Source organism: Melitaea cinxia, chromosome 10 (genome assembly GCF_905220565.1).
Source record: "Melitaea cinxia chromosome 10, ilMelCinx1.1, whole genome shotgun sequence".
NCBI classification, from domain to species: Eukaryota; Metazoa; Arthropoda; class Insecta; order Lepidoptera; family Nymphalidae; genus Melitaea; species Melitaea cinxia.
This window is the reverse complement of record NC_059403.1, coordinates 10,471,545-10,489,838: the sequence shown is the minus strand read 5'-3', so window position 1 is coordinate 10,489,838 and position 18,294 is coordinate 10,471,545. Positions and strand designations below refer to the sequence as shown.

At 31.7% G+C, this 18,294-nt stretch overlaps 1 protein-coding gene across 1 annotated transcript; it reads right to left on the bottom strand.

The window, feature by feature from the left end:
* Positions 1-4,054: 4,054 nt before the first annotated feature.
* Positions 4,055-16,844, bottom strand: LOC123657327 (putative inorganic phosphate cotransporter). Its single transcript, XM_045592895.1, has 8 exons — positions 16,808-16,844; positions 16,225-16,427; positions 11,443-11,682; positions 10,733-10,942; positions 10,047-10,214; positions 8,678-8,894; positions 5,084-5,322; positions 4,055-4,304 (listed from the first exon to the last, which is right to left on the bottom strand). The coding sequence occupies exons 1-8, from the start codon at positions 16,842-16,844 to the stop codon at positions 4,074-4,076; spliced, it is 1,545 nt and encodes a 514-aa protein (XP_045448851.1). The 3' UTR covers positions 4,055-4,073.
* Positions 16,845-18,294: the final 1,450 nt, after the last annotated feature.

Below are 18,294 nucleotides of genomic sequence, written 5' to 3'. Positions count from 1 at the left end.
ACTTTCATGCAGTTTTGTATTCCTGTGGTGAGTAAAGTGACCAGATCTCCTGGGCGTGATTGAAGGTAGAGTCGGTAATGCGCTTGCGATGCTTGTAGTGTTTCAGGCATCTATAGGCTACGGTAATCGCTTGCCATCAGGTATTCCGTATGCTTGTTTGCCGATCCAGTTATAAAGATATACCAAATCTATATAACATAAAACTCTTCACTTATATTCTATATATAATCTGTAGCCTGGGTTGTAAAACATCGAGTTAACTTAAAGCCGTGATAAGCATTGTTGCCTTAGGCTCAACTTTACGTGAATTTATAAGTTTGTATTTACTTGTAATAATGAACCTGATTCGCGATATCCAGTTCAACAGTACCTAATTTAGACGGCATTTCTATGAATAGGAAATCAAAGACCACCAAAGACCATTCAAACCACCATTTATCATATAGAATCATAAAAATATTTCAAAAATTGACAGCTAGGTACGGATTTTTGATATTTTGCCTCCTGCTATCCCTACTAATATATATATATATATATATATATATATATATATATATATATATATATATATATATATATAACTTGCTTGCGTTTTTTTATACAAATAGGTCGGAAAACCAGCGTACGGCTCACCTGATAGTAGGCGATTACCGTAGCTTATGCAACACCAGGAGTATCGCAAACGCATTGCCCCCAGCCCCCAAACCCTACCCTCCATCCCCACCAGGAGCTCTGGTAACCTTATTCACCACAGGAACACACCACTGCTCGAAAGATGTGTTATTTAGCTGTAATCTTCTGTAAGGGTGAGGTACTTCCCAAGTTAGGCCGCTAGTCAGTTACTTTTTCTATCGTATTCTTTTCAATTTTTATTCAATTTAATTAAATACAATATATAAATGTTCGTTTAGAGTTACAACTAACGGCCGAACCCAATATTCAATCTAAAGATAGAGATAGGTAGTTATCATCGACTGCTAATAACTAACTATCTATCCTTTGTAGTTGTCCCAATAATTCGCATAGGGGACTACTATCTCCAGTTAGCTGTAGATAGACCGGCTACCTGAGCTCTTCCTTACATTCCAGTATACTCAGCGTCACAGACGGCCTCAGTTATGTTACACAGATGTTTTGTAGTATTTAAATTTTGTCATACAAATTTTATTCATATTAAAGTAATCTTGTTTTATAAAAATATGGACAAATTAATTTTTACACAGACTTTTTAATTTATAATAAATGACATTATTTTAATATGGAATCCATGGTAAATCTAGTAACGGAACGTTTTAACACGACACGAAAAGACGCTACGACGCCATTACGCTTTATTGAATCGTTGTTTCGTTTGAATTTGTATAATTTTTTTACAAATCAAAATTCAAATTATACAAATCATTGCAAATTATAGGTACAATCATTCACCAAATTGTTTGTTTTATTCACAAGATGAGTAAAGTAAGTATTATTTCACAAGAAACATATTATTTTTATTCAATTAATTGTTGCAAAAGAGCAATATCACTTGAACTGCTACTTGAAATTGAGTCTGCCATTATTTTTCACTCGAAATTAATTTTATTTTAAACAAAGAAAATACTTTTTCAATTAATAAATCTTAGTTATCCCCCGAAAACTATAGATCGGATATTGTTGTTACTAAAGATAACCAACGCTACTGACAGATAGAACTCTATTATTATTGGGACGCTTACACTGTCATTTCCATACGAACTGTTATCTCTGGTAAGCTATCCTCCCTCTCGTCGATAGACAGCTTTGAAGGATAGGATTGCCTATCGTCGACAAGTTTATTGGGTCAGTAAAATGAATGATAGATAGATATTTCTGTCTCTAGTAGGACATAACCAGAGATAGATTGAATATTGGGTTCGGCCGTAAGACGCTTACCGGATAACCTTGTCACACTCTCGCCAGTAATGAAGTCCGTATAAGCCTTAAATACATTTAAGTTGTAATCTAAGCCATCGGTAAGACTTTTAGCCTTTACAAGAAATTAATTTCATATAGCCCATTGCGCAGTTTGTAGTGACCCTGCTTTCTGTTCCGCGGGTTGCGGGTTCGATTCCCGCTTGAGTCTGGATTTAATATTAAAGAATGTATGTATATTATATCTATTTAATTTAAAATAAAACCTTTACGTAAAATCAATTTAGAAAGATTGAAAGAAGATGAGATGAGATTTCCTGATCGGGTCCAGATCAGGAAATCTCATCTCATCCTGATCAGCCGGTTCGGTCCGGTCCTTTTAAAAAACACGAATGCATGCATATTCTTGAAAAAATTGCTTAACAAAAAAAAGCGAATTGATATTATAAATATGTTACCATTCCGCGCGGACATGATTTATACCAAAAATATATATAAATATTTCGTTCTTATGATGTGAATTGTAAATATAGGTAATATTATAAAATTTCAAAATATATTTGTTCTTGTTTATATATATATTCATATTACAACAAATTATATTTTTTTTAAAGAGTAACTGTGGAGTTACTGGTCAATTCTTCTCGGCACAAACTACTTTTAGAATCGACAGTACCTTCTCTTTTTACTTTAACTAATTAATTAATTCTAATATAATTTTAATTCATAAAAGCTTGAAGATTGAAAATTGCTTTTGAGGCGAACTTGAAAAAGTAATTTTTTATTTTGATTTTACTACTTTATGCGATTCGTTTAACGAAGTAAATAAAATTTAAATTCAGACAGTGCCTACATAACTAAAACTATTAAACTCCTTAATGTTTTGTAGCTTTTTGTGTATGAAATCATGTTTTGCTATTTATTTTTATATGGCGCTACTGATGGTCATGGCAGCAGCTATAAAGTGTATATAGGTAGGGAGAACCGTCACTTCGTAATCAAGATGGGTCCGTAATTGTATTAGCAAACAACGTAGATAGACGAAAAAATAGTCAAGTAAATACGCGTTATCAAAGATTACTCGAAAAGCAGTCATCAGATCTCTATCAAATTAAAATGAGACTACAAGACAGTATCAACTTTCGATTAAAATAAAAGTCATCAAAATCGTTACCCTCAGTGAAAAGCAGGTATTGCGGTGTAATACAACGTAGATCGACGAAAAAAATAGTCAAGTAATTTTTTTTTTTTTTTTTTTTTATATAAGTAGGTCGGCAAACAAACGTGCATCTCACTTGCTGGTAATAGATTACCGTAGCTTATATACGTTTGTAATACCAGAAGCATCGCAAGTGCCTTGCCGATCCTGTCCACGATTCCCCCCAAGAGCCTATCCTCAAGTCACCTTACCCACCAACAGGAACACAACACTGCTTGAAAATACTACTATTTAGGTATGACCTTCTGTAAGGTCGAGTACTACCTCAGCCGGGCTGCTCTATATTTTGAGCAGGAAATTTACTACTGTGCTAAATACGCATTATTAGATATAGCTCGAAAAGTACTGGTCAGATCTCATTTAAATTTAAATGGGACCATATGACATCTTTTGATTAAAAAAATCATTGAAATAGTTACATCCAGCTTGAAGCTCTGAGGTAACTTACGATAAAAATAAATACAATTGACTTTGTATGACATATTTAAATCAAACTGTTCAAAACAGGTGGCACTGCTGTCGTAAAAGGGTTACATTAAAATTAAGTTAATAAAAAAATTTGGCTTAATAAAACTTTTCCGATACTACTTTAACCACATACTACAAATTTTTCAATTTTTCTACTCAATGCATTTCATTATTTATATGGACTCAGCAGACTCTACTCGATTTACAATAGCTAAGTTCATATTGTACATTTTTCTCAAGCCAGTGCCATTCTGAGCAGATTTTAAACTATTACGTAGCTTATCGCAGGATACTTTTTCAAATGATCATACAAGATGGCTTTCCTCAACTCTACTACTTTCTATTATATTTAATTTTTCACTTATTGCCATTTGTTTTTCCATGTGTGTGAGTATATACGTACAGATCGAAAATATCTAAAAGACAAAAATAGACCCAGGTTTCAGTGTGGGCGGGTAAATAAAACAATTGCAATTACGATATTAAAATGTCTTTAATCCTTAGCAACTGGTGAATGATCGTGTTTCGGGTATACAATCTTTTTTTCAGTGTCTTCTGACCTTTTCTTAAGTGGTCCATGTTTCCAATTATCTGGATATCCATGCTTCTCAACGTCATCCCACCACTGCTGTTCTCCAGAACCCCAAATCAAGTATATGATATTCGTTCCAACTAATACCACAAAAATCGTCCAGAATGCAATCCGCCATTGTTGTACCGTTTGCTGAAAGTATAATTTTGTGTTCAAAAGTTATAATTATTATTAATATATAATTAATAATAAAAAGTAGTAATCAAAACTAGAAATATTCTGAAAAGTGAAGTTAAACGTAAGTAAATATATTTATAATTATATTTTAAATATCTTTTCGATCACTCATTTTTGAAAAAAAGAAATCGTTTAAAGGAAATTAAATTAATTCAACGCTTGACATATTTAATTTTCACCTTTAACTGAACAGTGTTCATTCAGGCATTATTTTGACCTCAGTCTATCAACAAAAACACGCCAGCGCCGAGATCAGTTTTTTTTAAGATATTCTGTTCCAATAAAGAATTTAGTAGACATTGTTTATATTCATTCAATTTCATTAATTATCTTATGTTAGAAACATTTTTATTTATTATTAGATGTCTTATAAAAATTCTTCAAACATTTTTAAATAACTTTGTCTTTAATTAATAAATGACGTACATCATAGCTATCAGTATTAGGTCAAAATAACTTGAAACTGCAACGTACAGAAATTTTAAACCTAAGGTCAAATTAAGCGGAAATACATACCTGAATATACCTTTAGGCTAAACGAAAAGGATGGTATTCGAAAATAAGCTTGCAAATTGTCTCTAATTTGATAAATAATCAAAGTTAACATCAATCTAGTTGGAAATTCAAAGGTATTTCATGCGTAAAGAATTACGTACACATGCACTTGGTCCTGTTTAAAATAATTTTGACGTAAAACAATTCAATATTCTGACATTATTAACGCCAACACTTACATCTGGTGTCAATAGACCAATCATATAGGGAGTTATTATCCCAGATACCGCAGCCAATCCGTTAACAAATGCGGAGCAGGTGCCGGCATAGTTCGGCGCTATATCCATGGCATTGATCTTAACACTACTATAGAATCCTCCCATAAAAGCCATGGATGCTATGAATAGTCCGACTGCCTGAATACGATCACAGCCCGAATACGACGCCAGAATAATAAAAATGGCTGGTATCGTAGAAGCTGAGGAAAAAATAATCTTCCGTGAGCGTGATAAATTCAGGGACATATTTTATTAATGCGTTTAGTCGTGAAAAGGAGTGACATTGTGAGGAAAAAAAGTGTAATCGTTTCCGATTAAAAAAATTAAATACTGCATTTTCGAAACTTCAGCTAAAATTAAGTTATAATTTTAATTATAATTACGTTTTGTAGTAATGTACAGCTACTGAGTTTTTTTTTAAATATTGGTGGTGTGGGTGTACCTGTACAGGTATTTTACTTTTTTTTTAATTTGATTAGGTACGAATATTGTACGTATTTATATTTAAAAGATACTAAGAACAGTATCAGTATATATTTATAAAACTGGCAATTAGCAATACAAACATTGATATTATATAAAATAGGTTCGGTAACGTCCAAGGTATAAATCGTTCTGGTATAAGATTGAAATTCTGTTTACTTTTTCTATTTAGATGTTTCTATTTCCAACCTAAGCGGATATTTGTAATACTCCATATAGCCAACATACAAAAAAAAATCTTTTAATTAAAATATTAGCTTTTATTCACCACTGTACATACAATTTTATCCACTCTTATATATACAATTTTAATGAATTAAAATAAGAAATAAAATGGATATCTTTAAGTCCTGTGTCTGCAGTAAGACTTTATAATCGTTTTATTGCACCACTTTTCTATAAAAACAGTTGTTACCTATCTTTTAAAAAATTACAGAAGACTAGTTATAAGGCGCTTTAGTTTCTTATCCTAAATTTAATAATTTTAACGATATACAAATACGTAATAAGAATATTTAAAACTTATTTCTCTAATAATGATTCGTTTAAACTGTTCGTGAATCGATAAATATCTTAAACCGAAATAAGGCTTCTAAATGTTAATCAACGTACTTTATCCATGTAATTGATGTGAAAGAATGTTGTAATTAATATCTTTATTACGATTAAGTAATGTGTAATTAATTATAAACCCTTATTTATAGCCTGCTTTTAAATCTAAAGTCTAACTGATTAATGAAGACCTAAAATATTGTGAATAATAGGTATTTAATCTAGCTGACCCGGTGAAGTTTGTACCAATGTATTAACCGACTTCCAAAAAAGGAGGAGGTTCTCAATTCGACTGTATTTTTTTTTTTTTTTATGTATGTTACATCAGAACTTTTGACTGGGTAGACCGATTTCGACAAATTTTATTTTAATCGAAAGGTGGTGTGTGCCAATTGGTCCCATTTAAATTTATTTGAGATCTAACCACTACTTTTCGAGTTATATCTAATAATGCGTTTTTACTTGACGCTTTTTTCGTCGACCTACGTTGTATTATACCGCATAACTTTCTACTGGATGTACCGATTTTGATAATTCTTTTTTTGTTGGAAAGGGGATATCCCTAGTTTGGTACCATGATAAGGAAACCAGGATCTGATGATGGGATCCCAGCGAAATCGCGGCAAACTCTCGAAAATCCGTAATAACTTTTTACTGGGTGTACCGATTTTGATAATTTTTAATTTAATCGAAAGCTGGTGTTTATCATATGGTCACATATAAATTTTATCGAGATCTGATAACTACTTTTTGAGCAATCTTTGATAACGCGTAGTTGCTTGACTATTTTTTCGTCGATCTATGTTGTATTACTTGTCGATGTAATTGAAGTCGGTTTTTTTTTTTTCGTTTGCGAGCAAACACAATTATTTGTGAATATATCGTTGTTTTTTCTCTTATGCAAGCCTAGTCCTGATAATAACAAACAACATGAGAATAAAAAGTAATGGCATTCGAAAGTTGTGCGCTTACATAATAGGGCGGGGAAAAAGTCTTTTCGTATTTCCTAATAAAAAGTTACGATAAAATCTTTTTGGTTCTATTGTTTTTAACTGGCTGGTTTTGATACCATGCAAAATGTGACATGTTAAAAATTAAATTAAAAAGTAAAACCATTTTCCCGCTACTTTTCATTTATTTTTCTGTTCGCCTAAATGGGTAAATCCAACGAAAAAATTCGGTACATTTTTAGTCATTTCAGTAAGTATAGCACAAAATTGGTCTTACTAGTGGTTTCAGTCAGAAAACTTTGAACTCAAAAAAGTGAAGCTAGATCGACATTTGAGTAGTTACGATATAGGTGAAGATCCGAGTATGGATAGAAACTGTTTTATAATCGTAAAACAGTTTGTAACCATTTTAAAAAGGCTGGCTACACAAGAAAGCTTGCTATATGTGTGCCAGATAAACTCATTGAAAGAAACCTAATGAACCATATACTAATTTGCGATTATCTCTTAAGGCGTAATTATATCGAACCGTTTTTGAAGGTATTGATCACTGGTGACGAAAAGTTAATCATCTACGATAAAAATGTACAAAAGAGATCATGATCGATGTAAAATAAAACCCAGGTTTACAAGCAATAAGGTGATATTGAGTGTATGTTGGGGTTCGAAGGACATCATTCGTTATGAGCTTTTACTGCCGGGCAAAACCATCGATTCGAATTTCTACTGTCAACGGCTGATAGCGCTTAAGCAAGAAATTGAGAATAAGCGGCCAGAATTGATCAACAGAAAACGTGTGGTCTTTTATTACGACACCGCCCGACCACATACGTTTTTAGCCACTCGACAAAAGTTGAGAGAATTTGACTGGGAATTCTTAATCCATCCACCATATATCTCATGATCTTGCACGCTCAGATTTCTATCTGTTTCGGTCTCTTCATGATTCTTAAGTTAGTGTAAAGTTAACATCAATAGACGACTCAAAAAGACTTCTCGCGATTTTTATTATGAAAATTTCTAAAATTTCTAAAGCAACGAAATCCTATCATTACCTACGAGATGGCGGCAAGTTATCGAACAAAATGATACATAATATGTATTATAGTTAAAATTATAATTTTTTTATAATCTTACCTTGAAATACTATATAAAATACAAAAAAAAAAAAAACTTTTTTCCGGACACTTCAGGGACTCATTTTTATTTCTAAATAGCTGTACTCTGCGCGCGTTGCTACGCTTTTTTTTTGTCATACCAACTCAAAGACCTTTGTGGGCTCATGCACAACACTTTGCTGAAGATCATAAAATGATCAAATGCATAGTTTAAGATTCTATAAAGGACATACAAACAAACATTCATTTATATATATATAGACGATGACGAAGAAAACTGTTATATATACTACTTATAAACTGTTATATATAAATGTTTTAATTTGTATTAAACAAAGCAGTAGTACCAAGAGCCGAGTACCAAAGAAAAATATACGCAAATGTACCAATTGTACAAACACAGTTATCTCTAGCTGATATTTTCCGATCTAATTTTGTATTAAAATACTTACAGACTGTTGTATAAATTTTTCTTCCAGTTGTAATGCTATGCCACTTTCTTCTAACACAAAAATCACAGAACGACGCAAATATAAATGAAAATATATACATAGCGACGTATGGTAGAGCCGCCATAAGGCCTGTTTCCCTAATATTAAATTTAAGTACATCTGAGAAATATTTCGGTAAATCTGTTATCATTGTAAAATAACCCCAGTCGTGTCCAACCTGTAAAATGTATACTTACATAAATACATAAATTCTTTAGATGGTTATAAACTAATGTAGCCTACGAAACGTATAATCAATACGTAGAGAATGTAATGTTGTGTTACATAATTAAGAATATGAACATTTTCGAACAGGACTAATAACTTCTTTAATATATGTAATTACTCGTATAAACATTATGCTCAATTCTTTCAGTGTGTTAGTAGGTAATACCTTTAAACGAGCAATTATTGTGCATATATATAGATATAATGTGAATCGCGGAAACGGCTACAACAATTTTCATTAAATTTAATATACAGGAAGCTTCGGAGGTGATAAATCGACCTAGCTAAGATTCATTTTTAGAAAATGCCATTTTCAGGCAATGAAAATCTGCTATAGTATTATTTGGATACAAAGGTAAATTTCGCAGACATGTGTAAGATATAATGGCTAAGGTGGCAAATCGGACGGTCCCGAAACCACAGGACCCCGGTTAGAGTCCAAATGTCCCCAGTCCGATTATTTTTTCCCTTTTCTTTCAAATTATTTTTTCGTGAGAAAAAGCTATTAATTATTAGGGAACCCCTTATTAACGCATCTAATTCATATCTAAGTATATTTTAGAAAAAAAAAGTTTATATTTTTTTATTATTATCACCAGTATGAAATTCGTATTTAAATATAATTTCCAAAAACATGATTAACTAAAAAAATACCAAGCAAAGCTCGATCATCCAAGTACTTAATATAATTTACGAGATAATGATCTGTCTATTACAATATATCCAGTTATCTATACTTATAGCTTATATTGAGAGTTCTAGTTAACTATTATTACGTGTTTGAATCCATGCACCTACTTACGAACCTACGGCAAAATTTTAGACCTCAAACAACTACCTTCTCGACATCATAACTATATCGATCGTAATATCTCCAACAGACTTCAAAATTAAGTTTGAAAACTTTGTTTAAGCAATTAGTACATTATAAGCACAAGTCCATACAAGTTACACAGTCGAAATATTCCATTGCTTGTTTTCAATCAATAAACTCTGATACTATGTAATGTGTTTTAATTCATTGATAAATACTTTCGCTATTATGATTTTAATGATTTAATTTTAATTAATATTTTTTTTAATGTTAAGTGATAAAACTTACAGCAGCAATCACAAGGACCCAGAGTTGTGGAGATCTAAGAATAGCCTTGAAGGGTACGGGATCAAGCTTCTTGTGCAGGCCAGAAGCAGCCACATTTTCGTTTAGATATTTCCGCTCAGCGTCCGAAATAAATGGATGAGAGTAAGGTGTACTATAGCAAAGAAACGTCTGAAATACAAATATTTATATGTGTTTACATAAATAATAATTAACAGCAATTGTCTCGTTTAATGCCAAATTAAGATTACAACACTAAGCATGGGCTCTGCTTTTATTTTTACTAAGTACGTATATCGAAGTTATTATTTTTAATTTATATTTATTTCATAAAAACGAATATCATATTTTAATGTGATGGTATATATTTATCAAATATTTTCGATATTTTCTTTGTGTTTTAATAAATTTTGAAAACAGCACTTTCTAAACACCTTTAATTGGTTTAAAAAATTCACATTATCTATTATACAGATTTATGTAAAACTAGCTGTGACATGTTGTTTTACCTGCGATAATTTTAGAAAAAATGTACTAAAATATAATATATCCTTCTTCGAGAAACGGACTGTCCAACACGAAAATATTTTTTTTATTTGAACCAGTAGCTCCTGATATTAGTGCGTTTAAGTAAACAAACAAACTTTTCAGCTTTATAATATTAGTAAATATAGTAACAGTAAACTTACGAAAAATATAAACCATATCACACCCAGTCCACCAAACACGTAAAATACATTTGCCCAATCGCCATCATCCGCCAAGAGCAATCCTGAAATATATGGACCCGCAATATTGCCGATCTGAGCGCCACCAAAGATCATTGCGCCGAAACGAGACCGCTCTGCCGGTGGCACCCAACGTGCCATTAATAGTACAAACGCTGGGGTTACCGGACCCTGAAATTATATCGCTTTATTAGTCGGTACAAAAAAACTTTGAGAAACGAACATTTTATATAAGTTTTTTTTTTATTCTTTATATAAATATAAATAAAAATGTGGAAACAAAACGAAGTCGTTACTACTAATATTATAATCAAAGTAAATATATGTAACTATCTAATATATAAAATTCTCGTGTCGCGGTGTTTGTAGTTAAACTTCTCCGAAACGGCTTGACCGATTCTCATGAAATTTTGTGTACATATCGGGTAGGCCTCGGGTAGGGGAATCAAACAACATCTATTTTTCATACCCCTAAGTTGTAGGAGAGGGGATTAAGGGGGTTAATAAGATATATGGCAAAACAACGTTTGCGGGGTCAGCTAGTAATTGTCTTTAATTAAATTGTTAATGAAAATAAAAATAATAATTACTCAATATGCATTCTAAATAAATAGCGTATATAAATTACAAAAATATTTTTGGTAAAGAAAACTGGAAAAAGAAATCTGTACCTCTCCAATTCCACTTAAAACTCTCATGCAAAATAATCCAATAGCCCCCCATTGTGTAACAACCAATGGCGTAAACAATGTAGATAGGGACGTACAAAGTAAACTAAGTCCTAGAGTCCACTTCCCGCCAAACTTTTCCGCCAGAAGTCCACCAGGTAAATGAGTGATAACATATCCATAATAAAATGCACTCAAAAGTAATCCTTGTGTCTCTTCATTCCAGTCGTATAACTCTCGATTCTGTAAAAATATACCTACCTAGGTTATTTTCTACTACAATGTAGAAATTTTTCGAAAATAATTCCAGAAACAGGAATTCAGTAAATTTCAACGACCTCAAATCAATTACTAACATTGACTTTAGTACTTTATTGTTCACTACACTCTTACTCTAACATTAAATCACATACTACATACCAGTGTTGGGCATTAATCAATTAAATTGTCAATTATCTTGTTAATTGACTTAAAAAGTAATTGCAATTAAATTAATTACAATTAAATTAGTTGCAATTAAACTTTTAATTGCACCTTGCAATTAAATTAATTTGATTAACGTATGTCAATTGTAACTCACAATTAAAATAATTGCAATTAACTTTTTTAATTGTTTTATGAAACAATTTAAACTAACAATTAACTTTATGTATCAAAACTAAATTAGTAAAAGATTTAGGAAAATTAAGCGGTAAGTCGCGATACTATACATATACTATACATTATATACACTATTATATATATAATATATATATATATATATATATATATATATATATGCTGGACATAGGCCTCCAGAAGTTCACGCCAAAAACAACGTGAACTCATGTGTTTTGCCCATAGCCACCACGCTGGGCATGCGGGTTGGTGACCGCACCAACGGGCTGGCTTTGTCGCACCTAAGACGCTGCTGCCCGTCTTCGGCCTGTGTATTTCAAAGCCAGCAGTTGGACGGTTGTCCCGCCACCGGTCGGCTTTTTAAGTTCCAAGGTGGTAGCGGAACTGTGTTATCCCTTAGTCGCCTCTTACGACACCCACGGGAAGAGAGAGGGTGGCTATATTCTTTAGTACCGTAGCCACACAGTACATATATACATATATATATATGTATATATATGTATATATATATGTATATGTATATATATATGTATATATATATGTGTGTATATATATGTATATATATATATGTATATATGTGTATATATATATATATTAATACCCGGAGCCACAGCAGCATACAGCAGTATTTTTTAATTGTTAGTTTTAATTAAAATTCAGAAAACAATTGAAAATTAATTAATTGTTAATTGTAGTAAAGCACAATTAATAATTAATTAATTGTTAATGGTTACTACTACAGTTAACAATTAAATAATTGTTAATTGTAATTTTCCACAATTACAATTGATTAATTGTTAATTGTTGTGGTTACATTTACCAATTAATCAATTGTTAATCTTTAATTGTTGTTGCAATTAAAATTTGCCCAACACTGCTACATACTATAGTAATGTCCCACATTATTATCAAATGTAATCTTTAATTTAATTTTTAAGTAAAAAATTATTTATTTAGTAATAACCACCAACAGGATTTCAGAGAGTTAAAAAATTATAATGATTTTATTACAAACTACAATGAGTTATATATTTAGGTATTAAGGATACATATAAATCCTCTTAAGCAGCATATGGCTTGGACAAACAACGTGCGTGACTATTTTTTCAAAATTTTTAAATATGTTAAAAAAATACAAAATAAACAACATAGAATAGATGGAAATTATTAATAATAATAATAATTTTAATTCTGATATAGCATAAAAACCAGTTTTTGTTAAAACATTTTGGATACGGTTAACACTATTGGATCACTGCTCAAAACTTAACAAAGTTTAAAAAAAGCTTATAAAAACATAATCACGATTATAAAACTTATCAAAAACCTACTACATCAACATAATCCGATAGTACGTTTTTCCCAAAACAGATTTACATAAGATCGGACGTCAAATATTATTGATCGTACTACTGAATAACAAACGATGTGCCTGCGATAATTTATCAATAAATGTCATAAATGTAAAGTTTGGTTGATTGTCTAACTTTCGATGCGAAGCGGTAATTCTAACTTCACAAACTCGAAAGATATCTTTTGATTGACGCATATATACTTTGTGTTATGTAAGGTAGCATACTCGACACGTTTTACAACAATCGAAAACCTAATACAAACATATAGTAAAGTTTATAGTACTATTTTCAAAACAAAAGTGTTGAGAAAACACATATTTATTTATACCTACATTATATTTTATACATAGATATTTAAATCCAAAAAATCAATATTGTTATTGATTTTTTTGGATTACATTACGATTATATTACGCACTATTAAAAAAATATTGAAAAAAAATTACAATTTCCTCAAAAAGTTTTGATAAATCTCACTTTGCTCACTCTTGGTGTACAATAAAGAGTTTTTATTATTATTATAAATAAGAATCCAGGAATTCAGAGGATTTTTAGGTATAATTAATTTATTTTTAATTAAATTTATTTTATTTAATCGTTAGATTTCTATATATAACGAATGCGAAATTATATTAAGACTAAATTACAACAATTCGGTGGAATCGATTTTGATTTCGAAATACGTTGTTAAAATTAAAATAATATAATAATATTAAGAGAGAAATGATTTTGTTTTACCATTTCTTTGCATTTTAGATATTGGGTTACATTAGCGACCGCACGAAGATGCAACGGTTGCATACATATTATATGTATATACATATATAAAATCGTTAGGCCACTCATCAGCTGTCTATGAATATAGCCACCCCCTCTGTTTGCGTGGGTGTCGTACGAGGCGACTAAGGGATAACACAGTTTCAATACCACCTTGGAACTGTTAAAGCCGACTAATGGCGGGATAACTGCTATCTGATAACTGATATCCAACTGCTGGCTTCCAAATACACAGGCCGAAGACGGACATCAGACCAAGCCACCTGCCCAGCGTGGTGACAGTGGGCAAAACATATGAGTTCGCGCCATTTTAGCGCGAACTTGGGGAGGCCTATATCCAGCCGTGGACTGCGATAGGCTGAAGTGAGCCCACTCACCACGAAATCTCAAAAACCACTAGACGCATAAGGATGAAATTTGGCAGGGAGGTAGTTTATAGTTAGTAGATATCCACTAAGAATGAATTTTTTGATAGGGCTGAATTAAAGCACTCAAAAAAAAATTGCAAAGAGATTTCTAGTATTCAGTAAATGTTCGCTAAGAACATATTTTCTGGACTAAGGTGGTCTAAGAACTGGCATTTTCACATTGGACGACTCTTTAGAGGTTCAATAGCAAAAGATTTTGAAAAATAATTAATTATCTCAGATCGTCAGATCATGGTTTAGAGTTTGTAATTGTTATACAATCGGTTGGCCCTGGCGGCCGTGTATTCACAATTATAGTAGTTGTTCTATACTTTTTTTGTCATTCACATTAGTGAATATTTATTATTAATTTTTATATGTTCCCAATAATAAATCCCAATCTAATAAATGTATTTAGTGCTGCCTATATCTGATATATAAATAATGGTTAAGTGTAACAGTGTGTTAAGTGTAACATCTGTGATCTGTATGCTGAAGATATTTGTAAATGTTTGGCTGAAATAAAGAATTATTTATTATTTTATTATTGTTACAATCCGTCGTATGTCATTTTTTTTTTAAATTAGAAGCATAAAACTTAATTTTTGCACTATTTATTAAAAATTTGTGAATACGAATGTCCGCATCAGCATATAATTATAAACCACCCTTAAAGGGATAAAATAGGGATTGAAAATTTAAATGAGAAATTCGTCATTTTTTAACCTTAAACTTAATTTTTTAGTTCTGGACTACTAATTAAAAATGAGCGAACTCGTGTTTCGTATTTGTAAGAATTCTAACATTAAATAATAATAAACAATAATAAAATATCTACACAATACACACACGGTCGTCTGTTCCTAAAGTAAGCAAGTTAATGCTTGTGTTATAGATAACAGCCGACTGGTATATAGCTACATTTTTTTTACATACATACTTATAAATAATACATATATATAAATAAATATTTATATTACACCCAGACTCGGGGTGGGAATCGAACCCACAACTCTCGGAGCAGGAAGCAGGGTCACTACGAACTGCGCCAACGGGCTAGTCAAATTAATGGGTAACATAATTATAGGGGGATTTCTAGAATTCGTAGACCTTCAATCAGCGTTTTTGAAATTGAGAGAAAATTAATCACATCAAAATCATTGACGTTTTGTTTAAAAGTGCGTTTTATTTTTGCAATAAACAATATTTTACCCTTTATTTTAGACCCGGTTAGGTAGTTAGGCCTCAGTATATCTTAAACATTTTCTTGTCATATCTGAAGTAGGAGTTTCAGAAGCATGACAAAATGATTTGAAAAATCTAAGAGAATCACGAAAAATGACCATAAATGTTGTACAAATATGTCATAAATTCTTGTAATATAATGATTATACACTACTTTGCCCCTCTTTGTAAATACTGTAGAAAATTTTATCCCATGTAACTTTATATTCATTGCTGCTGTGGGATTTCGTCGCAATCTTGTCTGAGAGACTCGAAATGGACGCATATTTTATGTGCAACTATTGTAGATTATTGTAACTACTGCAATTTGATATTCAACGTTTACCATGTACCAGCTACAAAACCGACGATACCGTCATGAAATAGGTGTTAGTTCTACTCACATTAACTACAACTGATGTATTAGTCACTGACTCTGATACTAAAGAGGTATCTGGACACGTTTCACCTATGATATGTTCTCCAGGTGGAATATAGGAAACCATCTTGACTATAGCCACACTCAGACAAACCCTCATTGTAAAAGCATTTGCCAACGCGAACAAACCCAGCAAACCGAAGACATAACGTTGCGGTATTATTAATACTGAAAGATATTAATAATTATTTATTAATCATATTTAAAAAATATTTAAAAATAGATAACTAGCTGCTAAAACAATTGTTTAAAAATTTAACGGAGTATTTAAAAAATCAAATAAAGAAATATGCAACAGATAGTAAGCAATAATAAAAGCAACCTTAACCTTAGTTGCTTCTTTATATTTCATGTTATTATTTTATATATATTATTATTATTTTATATATATTTCTTTATATTTTATGTTATATTTTTCTTTGTATTTTATGTATTTATATTTTCAGTTTACAATGATTTTGACATTTATGTTTTATTAGCGATAAAATTCCATGAAAACTTGATATAAAATTGTATATTATAATTATTGCTACTCAAACACATCTTACCCCTGTTTAGTACTAAGCGCCACCCTGTGAGCGTCATATTGTTTGCCTGTGATGTCACACTTCAATACAAGTATTTCAACAATAATAACCACTTGAAAACTTTACAGGATTAATAATGCAAAAAAAATACATTGCTTTGACTTATACCGTCATTTCCTTTACACTTATTCCACAATAATATAAAAAAAAAACTATTTTATTGTCAGTTGACATCCGTGTTGATTTCTGAATTATCTTAACGCTTTGATGATATTTAGGTACACTAAACCGTGTGATTGTAACGAGATGACATTATCAGTGAAAGAAATAAAAACAGTATCTCAGTAACATGGAAGATATTAGATAAAGTAAATACTTGAAACACGTTCAGATAAAATTCATGTATATACGATACAGTATATGATAGTTTCTTTCAACCCTACAAGAAGTGATTTACGTCATACAAACAGATGGTTTTCTTGATAAATACCTAAGACAAGTGAAGCCTTTCAATAAAAAAAGTTATTTTTGTAGAAAATTTATATGATACAGACAAAATGTATGTAAATAAAGTAATGTGTGATTTATATTATGTATGAAACACTTCATTGAGTATTTAAATGCACAAAAATACATTTTAACACATAAATCATAGCAGAACAAGTAAACTTCAGAATATTTGAGAAACTACTTAACAAGGCAACTAAGCGTTATTCGTCGTAGACAAAAAATGACAATTAATTATTAAACCTTTTTTACCACAATAAATGTATCCTTATTAAGACCTTATTACATTTATCTTAAGAATGTAGTAAGGTCTCTACTTATTATTAGTACTTTTATATTCGCTTTGTCAACGACTATAAAAAATATGACCCATAATAGCGTTATTACTTTTTCTGTCAGAAACTGTAGTAAGAGAGAAAAGATGAGGATTAACGAGTATCCATATTTTATTCGGACATATACTTCACCTATAATGTACAATGTTATACTCTGTATTTAGTATCTTAATATGATATCCACCGGAAACTTTAGAAAAATTAAATAATTTTTGAAGTTATACTTGTTTGGCGCGTTAGAGAAAAATGATGAGGGTAAATTTTTACGATGCGCGCCCACAGTCACAAAAAACCGACAACCCTTTTTTTCCTCCTCCTCAACCGGGAACTGGCTAAGGAAGCCGCAATCGTCGGCCGTTGGCGTCTCCCGCCGCTGTCGAAGTTTGGGGTGAATGAGGTGGCTAGCCGGCTCTACAACTCATTTACTTCTGTCTGCAGAGCGGCCATGTCGCCCGCGAAGCGTCCATCCCCGCGGCGGGTGCTCTACTGGTGGTCGGCCGAGATAGCTAGTCTCCGGGCCGCCTGCAATGGGGCCAGGAGGCAATATACTCGGAGCAGGTGGAGATACACCCAGGACGTGGACAGGGACGACAGTCTGTGCAGGATCTACATGGAGAAAAGGAAGATGCTGCAGCAGGCCATATGCTGAGCCAAGGAGGGGGACTG

Excerpts from the sequence above, each read along its gene's own strand:
- LOC123657327 (XM_045592895.1), bottom strand. The coding sequence starts at position 16,844 with ATGACGCTCACAGGGTGGCGCTTAGTACTAAACAGGG. Across the intron at positions 10,943-11,442 it reads TTTTAAGTGGAATTGGAGAG|GGTCCGGTAACCCCAGCGTT; the intron begins GTACAGATTTCT and ends ATATAATTTCAG. Across the intron at positions 5,323-8,677 it reads AAAAATTTATACAACAGTCT|CTTCTACGATACCAGCCATT; the intron begins GTAAGTATTTTA and ends TTTTTTCCTCAG.